The 14,675-nt window shown below is 47.0% G+C and overlaps 1 protein-coding gene across 1 annotated transcript in view; it reads right to left on the bottom strand.

The window, feature by feature from the left end:
- Positions 1-14,675, bottom strand: part of SRRM4 (serine/arginine repetitive matrix 4) — a 166,710-nt gene that overhangs the window by 2,016 nt on the left and 150,019 nt on the right. The window contains exons 9-12 of the mRNA XM_010841405.1: positions 7,764-8,068; positions 4,746-4,949; positions 1,325-1,435; positions 66-206 (exon numbers count right to left, since the gene is read on the bottom strand). Coding sequence (XP_010839707.1) covers positions 66-206; positions 1,325-1,435; positions 4,746-4,949; positions 7,764-8,068 — 761 coding nt within the window. The remainder of the gene's footprint in view (positions 1-65; positions 207-1,324; positions 1,436-4,745; positions 4,950-7,763; positions 8,069-14,675) is intronic.

The raw sequence follows: 14,675 nt of genomic DNA on the forward strand, positions 1-14,675 counted from the left end.
GCGGGTGGGAGGGTGGGAAGGGAGTGCAAATGAGGTGGAGGTGGTACCGGGCTTCCTGGCCTCACCTCGTTATCCTCCGCGCCTCCAGATGGCTTGGGGAGTCTCTCCGGCGCTTCCGCATGGGCGAGTAGGACCGACGTCTCCGCCGAGCTCGCTCGCGCTCGCGTTGCTGCGAATCCTTCTCGATGTACTTGGGGTTCCGCTCCCTGAAGGGGTGCGGTGATGGGGTGGTTACTGGGGAGCTGAGGCTGCCCTGGCCTTTCGGTGTGAGCGTGTGGGAGAAGGGCACCCACTTCGCCCTCTTGCACTTTACCCCGCTGGGGCAGGGGACAGGGTCAGCACGGGCCGCCAGGGAGGAGAGCATAGCTATGGGAGAGTCTACGTGGATGACTGGCTACTGAGGACGGGTGCAGCTGGGCGTGGGGAGGGGTGTCAGCCTTTGAAGGTGAGCCTTTCAGGGGTCAGGATATGAAGGTTAGGTGGGTGGGCCCAGGTGCTGAGTAAGAAGTCAGAATTAGGGGCTCAGGATATAGGGATGTGGGGTAGTACTAGTTGTGTGAAGAGGCTGAGGGCTGGGGATATGAATTCCGGGGTGTGGCTGAGGGTTTGGGGTAAGTACATGAGGATGCAGGGAAGTTCTGGGGATCTCACCGCCGCTCGGATAGGACATAGGGAACCACTAGGAATGCTGAGACATCTTCCCATCCATAAGCGGGCGGGGCTTGACCTGAGAGGAACTGAACAGAGCTAGGGAGATGCTCCAGAGGGTGAGATGGCTGGATGGCATCACTGACTCAATGGACGTGAGTCTGGGTGAACTCCGGGAGTTGGTGATGGACAGGGAGGCCTGGCGTGCTGCGATTCATGGGGTCGCAAAGAGTCGGACACGACTGAGCGACTGAACCGAACTGAACTGAGGGAGATGCTCCAGAGAGACGATGCGGGAGAGGAGTGGGTGAGGGAGTGAAAGTTGCTCAGTCGTGTTTGAGTCTTTGTGACCCCATGGACTATACAGTCCATGAAATTCTCCAGGCCACAATTCTGGGGTGGGTAACCGTTCCCTTCTCCAGGGGATCGTCCCAACCCAGGGATCAAACCCACATCTCCTGCACTGCAGGTGGATTCTTTACCAGCTGAGCCACAAGGGAAACCCAAGAATACTGGAGTGGGTAGCGTATCCCTTCTCCAGCGGATCTTCCCGGCCCAGGAATTGAACCGGGGTCTCTTGCATTGCAGGCAGATTCTGGACCTGAACAAAGGAACGAGGCCGGAGGTGGAGCCTAGCTCGAGGGGCGGGGTCAGTGCCTGGCGGCGGGGCCTATACCTGCTGGGACTGTAGCGGGAGTAGCTTGGGCTGCGGCGCGACCTAGAGCTTCTGCTAGGCGGGCTTCTCTTGCCAGACTTGGAGGAATAGCTGGGAGAGCGCGAGGACGACCTGGAGGAGAGGAGACAGCCGCTGAGGGGCCTGCTGAGCTCCGCCGGGTTTGACCCTTCTGTCTAGCGTTTTATTCAGCTGGTCACCAGGCCTTTTTATTTCTGGAGGTCAGGTGGGGGAACTCAAGCCCTTACCTGAGGATGAAATCCCCTCCCTTTTGGATGGTTAATAATAATTATTATCAACAACTTCCCTTTATTGAGTTCTTCCTATCCTGGCCATTTGGTAGCTGTGTGACCTTGGGTACGTGATTTCACTTCTCTGGGCCACTTTTTTGATCTGTAAAATGGTAAAAGTACTTACCCAATTAGAATTGTCAATTAAACAAGTAAATTAGGGTAAATTACTTAGCATTTTGTGTACAGCCAGCACACAGGAAATGTTTACTATTATATGATTATTATGTATTTTACTATGTGCCGGATTTTGAACTAAATGTTTTGTGTATATTATCCCATTTAATCCTCAGCACTTCCTAGGGTTAGACTCTGTTATCAATCCCAATCTGTAGATGGGGACACAGAGGCAGAGAGAGATGATGTGATTTGTTCAAGGTCACTAAGCTAGTAAGGGGTTTGGACCCACGTCTGTTTGGCTACAAGATGCTCCTGACTTCTGCTGGACGATACTGTATGCATCCAAATTACTAGCCTCTATTAGTCAAGGCTATGGTTTTTCCTGTGGTCATGTATGGATGTGAGAGTTGGACTGTGAAGAAGGCTGAGTGCCGAAGAATTGATGCTGTTGAACTGTGGTGTTGGAGAAGACTCTTGAGAGTCCCTTGGACTTCAAGGAGATCCAACCAGTCCATTCTGAAGGAGATCAGCCCTGGGATTTCTTTGGAAGGAATGATGCTAAAGCTAAAACTCCAGTACTTTGGCCACCTCATGCGAAGAGTTGACTCACTGGAAAAGACTCTGATGCTGGGAGGGATTGGGGGCAGGAGGAGAAGGGGACGACAGAGGATGAAATGGCTGGATGGCATCACTGACTCGATGGACGTGAGTCTGAGTGAACTCCAGGAGTTTGTGATGGACAGGGAGGCCTGGCGTGCTGCGATTCATGGGGTCGCAGAGTCGGACATGACTGAGCGACTGATCTGATCTAATCTGATCTGATGCTGTTTCCAGACTTCTTCCCTCTTGCTAAAGCCTCCCACTTTTAGAGAAACCAATCCCTTGGTTTCTCCACCAGTTTCCCGGAAACATCTACCCTGCTTCCTCAGTCTTTCAAGTAATTTTCATTTCACAATTGATAACTTTATCTGCTAGTTGTTCCTGCTAGGGTTGGGAGGGATTATGTGGCCATGTCTGTGTTCAGTGGGAAAGAGCACTGTGATCGATTAGCAATGTCTGCCATGGGCAGGGATGAGTAGGGTGGACATTATCCAAAGTTTTCCTATCTATTTTCAATTTGAAAAGAAGTCTTGCTCTAACTTGCCCTCACCTACGTGTTCCTTAGTCCCTTCCTACTTTCTTAGGCGATCATAATAACTATCGCTCTGGGACTCTATTCTTACATACTGTCCAGGGTGAGGAAAGGAGTGTGGACAAGGAATAGCTCCTGGGTCAATAGTGTCCAGCTGTGGCCCCCGAAAAATTTGCTTTTTCCAACTTGCTCTTTCCCCATTTATTGAGAGACGTTAGTAAAGAGTGTGAAGATGAAACATGTTTTTGAACACTTTGAAAGGATGTCAGGCATTTCTATCCACTGTGGTACATACTGTCCTTTTTCTGTGGAACCAGATGAATCATTTTTCATACTTAAAAATCAGAAATAACTGCTCTTCTAGGCAACTAGTTCCAATTGTATCTTTTTTGTTTATAATGTGAAGGAACAGTTTCCCATTTTCCTCTGCCAGGGAGCTTAGAGTCACGTTGGCAGCACATCTCCAGAGTGACTACTGTCACCCCTCAGTACTGTGGGGACTGGTTCCAGGAGCCCCTGTAGATAACAACATCTGTAGATGCTCAAGTACCTTTTATAAAATGGCAGAGTACATTCAATACACTGGTCTTTCATAAATAGGGATGGGAAACTCCCAAGTACAGAGGGCTGACTATACAGAAAGGTAGGACCTGCCATTGGGAGTTAACCTTCCTCCTGATTTAATTCTATTTCTCTCTTTCATTTTCCATTTTGCCTGATTTTTTCTTCTATTTATGCCACTCTATCATGTTGAATTCCTTGCCCCCTTATTCTGAATGAACTGGTCTTGAGGTAAACACCTGCATAAGTAACTGTGTTTTGATTATATGGTTGCAACAGAGAAACAGTCTGGTTGCTGTTGAAAGTTCTTGTTTGTAGAGGGACGCTGGACTCCATGAAGCCATGGGTTGATTAGATTGGATGCAATCTTCCAATTCCTGAGATCTCATGTCTCTGCATTCTACTATATCATTATTCCACATGAGAAAATCAAGTAATAACCAATGGTTATTGGCATTGAGTGGTAAAATGCAAAGATGGGCACAATTCTTCTCCCTGTATCCATGCCCCTTGCAAGATGACTTTGCAGTTCCTCCCACTAAGAGGAGCATCCCTTGTATCTATTTGGATTAGTCTTGTGACTTGCAGTGGCTAAGGAAATGGCTGGAGAGATCATGCTTGTTCCAGGCTGAGGACTTGCATACTACTGATCTCTTTTGGAACCCTGCCATCACCACATGAACAAGCCCAGACAAACCTGCTAGAAGATGGGAGGCCACATGGAGCAGAGATGGGTCAGCTGGGGTCATCCAAACAAGCCAGCCCCCAGCCAACCCACCAGCTGAGTCCAGCCCAAACTGCTGACCCACAGAATCAGGAGTGAAGTAAAAACTCACTGATAAGATGCTACATTTGGGGGCATTTATTTTTTTTTTTTTGGCTGTGCTCCATGGCATGTGGGATCTTAGTTCCCTAACCAGAGATGGAACCTGTGCCCCCTGCAGTGGAAGCATAGAGTCTTAACCACTGGACCACCAGGGACGCCTTGGGGCAGTTTTTATGCAGCAGAAGATAATTGATACACATGAATGGATCCTCATGACAATAACAACAGTCAAAACTGATATTACGTTCTAAGTACTGATTTATGTGTTTAATAGTCCTCAGGACAATCCTTCAGGGTAAGATACATTACAGTTTTCATTTCAGTAGGGGAGGAAACTAAGGATCAGAGAGGTTAACTGACACCCAAGGCCATCAGCTAGTAATGGATAGAATGGGTATTTGAACTCAAATCTGTTCCATTCCTGTTCCTTGGGGGTCAAAGGACATGTCTAGTTACCCTAGCTAGCTGAAGAGTCTAGGTCAAAACTGCACTCACCTTTTCCCAGAGGAGGTGGATCGGCTCCTGGTGTACCTGGGGGAGGCTCTGGGGTTTGGGGATCGGGAGGAGTGGCTGGAGGAGCGTGTGCTGGCGTAGGAGGAGCTTCGGGAGCACCCTCTCATGGGGGAGCTCCGGGCTGTGGATGGAACCAAATTGGACTTCTTCACCTCGGTGCATTCCAGACATGGTGACTGAAATCCTCTGCATGGGAGAGAACCACTGTTAGCACTGGCCTGCCCACTGGTCTGGGGGCATCTTGAGCTGGTACTCACCTGCCTACCTTTGCCTTGGCTGTGGTGCGCTTGCAGCCCGCCCCCCACCCCCACCTTTCCCCCTCTACTACCTCTGGAAAGATTTCCCAGACCACAGATGTTAGAGGAGTAGAGATAGAGTGGAAAACACACCAAAGGGGAGGGGGCAGGGTGGGTGTGATCAAATCCCACGGTGCAAGATTTAGTTTCTGTCCTGTCTTTTTCAGTCCCTCTGATTATATTAATGAGAAAGCCCGGGTTGGGTACTAGTGGGCTTTTGCTGTCTCTTTTAACACTTGCAAAGAGAGACAGCAGGCCTGAGACTCAGAACCTTGGGTAGGCAACTGTAACTAAAATTAAATACTTTGTTTTAATCATATGTATTTTCACAGGTACCTTCTATTAGGACAAGAGATAAAAATGTTCTATTTAAGATAGTACTATAAGCTTCCTTGTAGTAAAAAGTGAGTTTATTAAGGTAAATAAAAGTAACAGAAGTATCTGGATATGGAACAACTCAAAAACTGGCTGATTTAAGTTTGGGAAACTGGTATAGCCCATTTTGTGGATGGGGGAATGGAGACCTAAAGAAGGGTAGAGGCTTGTTCAAACTCACACAAAGGACAGGGTCCTGTCATATCCTTACCTTGCCTAGAGCCATGCTGGATTCCTGTTGGTTCTTAGTAAGGACACGTTCATTTGGATTGGGCCAAGGGTCAAGTTCAAATCACATTAATATGGTTTTATCATGACCCAGCCCCTGCTCACCCTCCAGTCTCAGCTCTGGCACTTTCCTTTCTTGACTGCAGCCGTAGTGGATTACTTGTTTCTCCTGGAATAGTCCTGTTCCCTTCCTTGTCTGCATGCCTTAGAACATGGGATTTCTTTGGAAGGAATGATGCTAAAGCTGAAACTCCAGTACTTTGGCCACCTCATGTGAAGAGTTGACTCAATGGAAAAGACTCTGATGCAGGAGAAGAAGGGGACCACAGAGGATGAGGTGGCTGGATGGCATCACTGACTTGATGGAAGTGAGTCTGAGTGAACTGTGGGAGTTGGTGATGGACAGGGAGGCCTGGCCTGCTGTGATTCATGGGGTCGCAAAGAGTCGGACACGACTGAGCGACTGAACTGAACTGAACTGAACTGACTCATGGTTTCAGGCTTTTGACTCCCTTCGGTTTGCTTATGTCACCTCTACCTCTAATGTGTTATCACAACCTCCAGCCCCAGTGCTTCCCCACCCCTAGATGGCTTGCTTGGTCTTATAATTGTTATCTCCTTCCACCAGACACCAAGCTTTCTGGAGACAGAACTCATGTTTCTCTGGACACTGTATCTCAGCACCTAGGACAGAGCCTGAGACATAAGTCCTAGGTCATCAATAAACAGCTGTGGAATAAACATGCTGAGCCTGTTAGCATCCTGGGTGCTTCACAAGCATCATCTCATTTATTCCCCCAACAACTTTAGGAAGTTGGTACTATTATTACCTCTTATTTACAGAGAAGACTCAGAAGGGCAAGTTGCTTGCTCAAGGCCACCCAGAGTCTCAAATACTGATCTGTCCAGCTCTGAAGCCCATGTCCCTGCTCCCTTGCCAACCCCCGCTTTTACTGTCTACGGTTCCCCTGATTTAGAACTGATGTCTCTTCCACTCTGCCCTCTGCTCATAGCTGACATGACATAAACAGCCATGATTTAAAGATCATTTATATTTCACAGTTGGGTCTAAATTATTTAATCCTGCTGTCCATGTATATCAGATTAAGCAGGTACCTGCTAGATGCTGTTCAGGCTTAACTCCAGTTCTGGAGACACAAATCTGTTTTTAGTCCTGGTACCAGCCCTTATTAACTGAGTTTCTTAACTATTCTGAGCTTCAGTTTCCCCATTAGCTAAAAGAAAGTTATAATAGTACCTATCCCATAAAGGTTGTAGCAGGAGGTAAGGAAGATTATCTGTGGAAAGCACCTGGCATGACGCCTAGCATTTAGTCAGGGCTCCATCAATAATAGTTTCTGTTACTGTTCTTGTTATTGCTATTCTCAGTATTTCCTGCATAATAGCTTTAAAGTAAATACTGTGGCATATTTTTAAATGATAGTGACTTAATGTTAAGACTTTATCCTGGAATTATTGATAAAATTGACATCTTTTTTTTCCTGCCCAACTTCCATTCCTCCTCCTGATTAACAGTACCCTGCTTTCCCTTCAGAGAACCAGACTTTCTTCAATTTTAGTGTACACAGGAAGATTCATTAGCTCTGATGGTGGCATGTGACAAATTCTAGCCAAGAACATAGCATCCTCTGGGCAGTGTGTTTGGTCTTGGGTGAACAAGCTGGACTAAGCAGAGCCAGTGAGCATTTGCCTTGATAGTTTGCTGAAATTTTGGGAAAAGAGGCATTTCCCTTCCATTGGCTGGCTAGATTGACAGGATGCTAACCGGATGGCATACTTGCCAGTGCTTTAGGATGATCTGCTTGAGAAAAAAGCCAAGAGGGGGGAGCAGAGCTGAGAGAAGTAATGGGAAAGGCAACTTCTCAATGACACATTTTTGAGACCCTGTATCCAGCTATACCTGAAGCTGATCTCCTTGATTCCCACCCCCCAAATTATGCTAATTTCTCTCTCTTTTACAAATAAAAGTCTCCTGGCTTCGAGTGTGTGTGTGTGTGTGTGTGTGTGGTGCAGTGCCAGGGTGAGAGACTGAGATGGTGGAGCTCAGTCAGAACCCCTCCTCCCATCCAGGTGCACTGACCTTGATTCTCTGCCCCTGCTGGTGGGGGAGAGGTTCTCCAAAGTGGCCCCCTTGTTCTGGGGTGAGGAAGTGGTGAAAGAGTTCCCTGAATCAGAGGTGTTTCCACTGTTGGGGTCCCGGCTCTTGCTTAGGCCCCCACTGGGGCTCCCCTTCTCTTGACCCCGAGACCTGGTTGAGCTGATTTGCATGGAGGGTGGCGAGGAGGTGTCATTGCCTGAGTCATACTCCTGGGAGCGTCCTCGGGAGGTGGTGAGCGGGCTGGCTGTTTTGGTAAAGAGGTCAGCAGCAGACCCCGACCCAGTGATCTGAAAGCAAAAACACCCGTTGGACACTGCTGAGTGCCGGGCCTGTGGGTTGCGTCTAAATAACCAAGAAATGTTTACCATCATGATGCACTGTAACGAAAGGAAAGAGAGAGAGGAGAGGAAAGAAGAGACGCCAAAAAACAAAAGCACAAATTCCTGAAAGAATACCACAGAAAGGAGATCTTTTTTTTTTTTTAAACCCCCTGCTAGGATAACTGGAAGATTTAGGTATCATGCAGAGAAAAAGCATGCGATCCAGATTAAACAAAAGAAAAAGGAAATAATACAAAATTTCTAATGAATTAACTCAAACAAAAGAGACAACTTAAAAGAAAGGGGGTGTGTGTAAACACCCTTAACCTAAAACAACAATAAAAATAAAGAAAGGTAGGGGGAAAGAAAGGAAGCTATGGGCCTGAAAAAATACATCTTGAAACTTAAAAACGACAAAAGGAGATAAAGCCAAAATTTTAAATGTCAACCAAATCTTCAATGAATTTGACTTTTTTTTTCTCTTAAAGAAAAAGTTGCCCAAATAGAACCCTAAACGAATATCACATGGGGAAAAGAAACGAAATAAAGATGAGAGGGTTTTTTTTTAATATAAAGTCAAGGTCACAAAATGATATTTTAGTAGTTTTCAACTAAAGGGGAAAAGAAAGGGTGGGGGGACAAAAAAAATGGAAGTCAAATTGTCTGACTGAAAACAAACAAACAAAAAGCTCTCTACGGATATTTGCGTGTGTCCTTTCCCCCTGGAGAAGGTAGCTAAGGCTCTCGAGTGGCTTCTAATAAATTCTCTCATGTCTTTGCGGATTATATCCACTTACCAAGCAAGAACTCCTCCTTTAGTAGGTAGGTAAGGTGTAAGAGAAAGGGAAGAGCGGGCAAGGTGAGTCCATCATTAGAGTCGCAAATGACAAGTAAAAACACACACCTTTCTGTACATCCTCACACTTGGCCCTGAACTTTGGACTTTGGGTTTTCAGTGTTCTTGACAGGTGAAGCATCACTTTTGGTTGGCTTTCTCAGTAAGGGGACCTCAAGCCATCAACACTAAATTTGTCAGTCCCTTAACGCCCAAGTTGGATCAAGAAACCCTTGCTGACAATGCAGATGGTGGCTAGAGTTTGCATCAATCCGAGATGTCAAGATGGGGGGTGGGGCACAGGGAAGGTGTGCTTGTAACAAACAGCTTTGGGAGGGGCTTGGAGATTTGGCTTTGGGGTGATTGGGAATGCCGAAGGGCCCCCAGGATCCTGGGTGTGGCTGATCTAGGACAGATGAAGAAGTAAAGGAGGTGATGGACAGCCAGCCCCCTTGGGAAGGCTATAGAGTGTTTAGAAGTATAATGGATGGTTTTCTTTAAACATTCAGACCAGTCTCAGCTCAGATGACACAGTGGGCTCGGTTCTGGTCCCCATCAATATACCATGCTTAGCTGTGGGCAAGAGGGACCTCTGCCTGGGTCTCCTCCAGTGACAACCATTCCCATGGGTGGAGAAATCTGAGGGGTTACCTGGAAACCTTTCCTTGAGATTTAGTCTCTGGAGACCTGAAGTCCGGCTGCTGAGTCCCCTTCCAGGGTCTCTTCAGGCTCTCCATGATCTATTCTCCCAGGGATAGACCACATTTCAAGTGTGCACATTTGTAGGTCCAAACATGGCTATCTGAATGGAATTTGGATGTTCGGACTGAGGTGTCCATGTGCATGTGTGAGAGGTCCGTCATGGTGATGAAGCAAGATGTAGGGGGAGAATGGGAGGGACCAGGGCGCTGGGGCAGATTCTCTCCACACTGTCATGTTGTGGTCCGCACTCCGAGGGGTCCAAGGCTCTAAATCCAAATCTGACTCTCCCGATCATTTCAAAGACATGTTTGCCAAGATAGGAGAACATACTTCACCTAAGTGTGCTGTCTTGATTTAAAAACATTTAGTGTGTGGCTTCTCCTATACTCTTGTCCCAGGCCCTGCAAGTATTAGCATAGGTCTCGCCATCAAAAGCCTACTTCCCCCGCCCCGTTTCTCCCATGAACTTTGAGTCTAAAGAAGGGGGGCTCTAGGGATTTCTTGAGGAAATATTTCTGTATTCTCAGCAACTGGTCATGAGCATGAGATACAGAGACACTGAAACAGTGAGAGTAATAGCAATGGCTCCACCAGCTCAGGATATCAGCTCCTGGAGTTGGGGAGGCAGAACTTCCTTTGCAGATTCTCCCAGGAGACTTTGCACACCGACAAGGTGATGGTCCAACTTTACTAACTTTTCACCCAATGCGGCTGCCACTTCCCATTTGACATCTGGCTACTTTTGCTCTTGGACAAGGGATCTTAAAATAAGGTTGCCCAAGTGGGGCTTTCTAGTGTGAGATTTCTTTTAAAATTAATGTAAAGACCCCTTTTCCATTCAGCTCCTTTTTGTCTTCTAGTTTGCAGGTTGGATGCCAAATCTTTACCACCTCTGTGAGTTCAGTGGTCACACGTGTATTTCCACCACCTCTGTCAGGAATGAGAAAGCATCACACAGGGCAGTTGGGCCCTGGGACCTGGACTCTCAGGCTGGGGTTTGGTTTGAGCTCATGGAATCTTTGCCGCAGAGATGATAAGTGTTTGGTAGCCAGTGTATCACAAGTGATTCAGGTAAGCCCTTCCTGAAGGAAGCCAGCCTGGACTATGAATATAATGGATTTCGTTATCTTGTGGCTTGCTACCTGGAGGCATCCAGGCCGGGCTTTTCTCCACCCAGGTACTCGTTTCCATCTTGACTACTAATTTCAAAGCATATGTCCTGGTGCATCATGGGTACCCAGGGAGAAGGACTTCCTGAATGTAAGGCCCCTGGAGGCTAATGGATATAGACAGGGACCTTGCCTTTTTCACATTCTCAATCCCATACACTGAGCTCACAGTGACACTTTCAGTGTCTCTCCACCTGACCACAATCACTATCCACATGTAAGAGAACTGAGAACTGTATAAGGCATCATGCTTTCCTATCATTGCCAGAAAACAGAGATAATTGTACTACTGAAATGTGCTCACTAACTTGACCCTATGCTAAGAATACCAACCTCTCTAAAAGTCCCATTTCTTTGACATGCGTGACAGTGTCCTTTACAACCCAATCCTGTGTCCTTCCCAAACCTCATCTCTTCCATACAGCCCCTCCCCAGTTTTGGTTTGTACAACCTTAAGGCAATCAACTGGGAAGTTTTCTTGGTTTTGCCACCACATCTTGCTTTCCCAACCCCAGGCCATTTGCACATGCCATTTCCTCCACCTAGAACATTTTCCCCCTGTTTCTTACTTGACATGGATAAATTTATTCATCCTCCAGTTTACATATCACCTCCTCTTGAAAGCCTTCTCTGAGTCCCAGGCCAGGATAACACAAAACTCTATTTCATTCATTCTTTCATTCATCCATTCACTCATTCAAAAATGAGTGGCTTTTGTCTGCCACAGCACTGTTACTGGGTGGGATAATTACCTGTCTCTATCTGGATGGGCTGAAAGTTGGGGTCTTGAGACTAGCTCAGGGCTGGGCATGTGAGCTACAGAGAACCTCTATAATCAAGGTTTAGGTCCACGTCAGTGGCAGAGAGAAGGAAAACTCTTCCCCCCAGCCCTCCTCGGGCCTACAATCTCAGAGAAAGCAAGAGTCTACGGATGCTCAACAGCATAAGCTCCAGGCTAAGGTGAGAAGCTCCAGACCTGAGGAGCCTTCCAGATGAGACAAGCAGTGCTGGGTCTCTTTACTTCCTTTGCCACCTTCTGCTATTCTGGGAGGTCAGGTTAAAAGATGAACTGGATCTGGTCTTTTGCGCTCAACAGGGCTTCTGGCCCATGCAGTGACTTTGTTTGGGTGCTAGAATGGTGTTCCTCCTGGGTCAGGAAATCGAAAATGGTGCCCCTTCTGGCCAGACAAATTAGAAAAATAGATACACCTTTCTCTGGACTGAAGCAGCCCCATGTCTGTTTCCATAGCTGGCTCGACAAATGGAGAGTCAGTGGGGTTTAACTCCAAAGCCTTTGGAGAGGGCACAACTAGCATAACAACATGCCTGGCAGGTCCTGGATACACACATCTTGACCTGTTACCTGCTCTAAGGATTCCTTTGAGGGTTGGGGGAAGAGCCCGAAGACGTGCATTTCTGTTACCTTCAGCTGACCTCTACTTGGTTGTGTCTTTACCAGTCTCAGCGGGCTCTGTCCCTGTTTCCAGATGATAGAAATATTTTCATAAAATCATTAGGGATGTCCAGATTGTTTAATGACCTGTTAGTCTTGGATTCCTCTTTCTCCAGAGGAGGGAAGATATAGCTCAGGGGGGCCAAAGGCAGACTGTAGGGTATGTGTGTGTGTGTGTGTGTGTGTGTGTGTGTGTGTGTGTAAGGGAGTTCCATGACAATGCAGAGGAGCCCTTCAAGTCAAGGACATAATGACAGGCAGACAACAGAGGCCTCTGTGCTCTTGCCTCCTGTCCCTAAGTGTCTCCTTCCTCATCAGATACTCACTTCCACTCTGCCATGGAAGAGGCAAACTGTTGCCCACTGGACGCTGACATGACAGGATGGCCCCCCTTGCTCCTCCCTGTCTTTCATTTTGATAACAGGCCTCTCACAATTCATCTTCTTCTTCACCTCTTGGAAATTTCTCTTCTATGCACATAACTGCTCTCTGCTCCTATATCCCCATCTTAGCTGCAAAACAGTCCTCAAGAGGCTCACTGGGAGGAGTCATTCTAGATCCACTTTTGTGCAGGAACAATGCACTCATGGTACTGGGACCCCTATGTAAGGCCTGGGACCCTCTCACCGGGTTTCTCTTCTGTGGTCCACTCTGAACCCTTCCTCCATCTCAGTCGTGTCCTTCTTTCCATGTCTTCACAAAGGCCTATTTTGGGGGCTTTGCACAAAAATTCAGCCCCTGTAAAATTTGTTTAATCACAAAGTGAAATAACACCTGTCTCCATATGGATCCTCCTAGAAATTGAGACAGGAATTTGAGTGCTGGAAGTTTATTTGAGACCAGGGAATCTTATTTGAGGGGCAGTAAGCTGGGGGAGAGAAAAGAGAGAGGACAGAACTGGCTCCAGAATTCATCTCAACCAAGGAGGGAGCTGGATATTTATACACCAGTTCCTCACTACTCACGGGTTAAAGGTTTCCCCCAACACGTGTCAATTCTCCAGCAGTTTCAAACTGCCGCCCAGCCAAGCAAAGTGGTCTTTGGCAGCCAGAGAGCAATACCTGGAAGCTGGACACTGGCAGTATGTGAAGTGAGGGGTGGGGACATAAATGGACAGCATCTGTCTCAACACCCCAAATTACCCCTAGAAAACTGACAGGCCAAGTTATGCTTTGTTTCAGAGTTTTAAGTTATGCTTTCTTTGGCGCACTTATTGGCTAAACAAATTTATGTTCGCCAATAAATTTGAAGGAACTGTCAACATTGTAGTTGGGCATGCTGCTGCTGCTGCTAAGTCGCTTCAGTTGTGTCCGACTCTGTGCGACCCCATGGACGGCAGCCCACCAGGCTCCCCCGTCCCTGGGATTCTCCAGGCAAGAACACTGGAGTGGGTTGCCATTTCCTTCTCCAATGCATGAAAGTGAAAAGTGAAAGGGAAGTCGCTCAGTCGTGTCCGACTCCCAGCGACCCCATGGACTGCAGCCTACCAGGCTCCTCCCATGGGATTTTCCAGGCAAGAGTACTGGAGTGGGGTGCCACATTTCTAGTTCATGCTGAAATGTAAGAGGATCTGGCAAGATTGAGTCGACATTCCTGCTGGGTAATAATCAGTTTGTGAGTAATTGGAGCTTCTCCTTTTAGATGGGGCACGCACTTTTCTGTCCTCAGGCCTTATGGGGTCCCTGTTGCTTGTATCTATTAGTGGCCTGGCCCCTGAGACATCTAAGTTTGTGACTCTGTTCTAAGTGTTCATTGCTACCCAGAGTCTATCTGAAAGCAGCACAACTATAGTGCATCTTGTATATTTCATCTCTCCCTCCCATCTTCCTCATCTCTGCCCTTTCAAACCCTCTTGGATTTTGTCAGTGAAATAAACCAGGAGACCAGAGCCATGGAGCCCTATCCAGACCCCAGAGCTATTACACACTCTTCCCTTTTGGGTAATGATTGACAATCTCAGATTTTTTTTAAAGGACAGATTGCTTTTCACAAACTCATGGCCATTGGGACTAAACAAATGAGTATGTTCCCTTTATTCTTTTAGCCCCCACCAATGTGAAGCTCATTTTTTTTGAACTCATAAGCTTGCCTCTTCTTTTTCCTTAATATACTCAGCATCAACACTTGGATTTTTCTAATAAGTAATTAAATCCCCCACCGCAAACTCCAGCTCCCGGCGTTTCACTGGGAGTCTCTCTCAGCCCTCAGGGAAGCTGGTACTGTTATTTATTGTTTTTGTTTCAAATCATTATTTAATCAAGAACGGGGAAAAAAGGCAACCTCTCACTTACACTTCAAAATTTAATTTCAGCTGAATTCCGAGATCAAGAGGCAGCACGGCCTAATAGGTTACAAAAATACAATCAAGAAGAGAATTCCAATTAAACTGAACAAGTCCATTTACTGAGCTTCAAA

The sequence above is a fragment of the Bison bison genome, unplaced genomic scaffold (assembly GCF_000754665.1).
Source record: "Bison bison bison isolate TAMUID 2011002044 unplaced genomic scaffold, Bison_UMD1.0 scf7180017864160, whole genome shotgun sequence".
In the NCBI taxonomy this organism is placed as follows: Eukaryota; Metazoa; Chordata; class Mammalia; order Artiodactyla; family Bovidae; genus Bison; species Bison bison.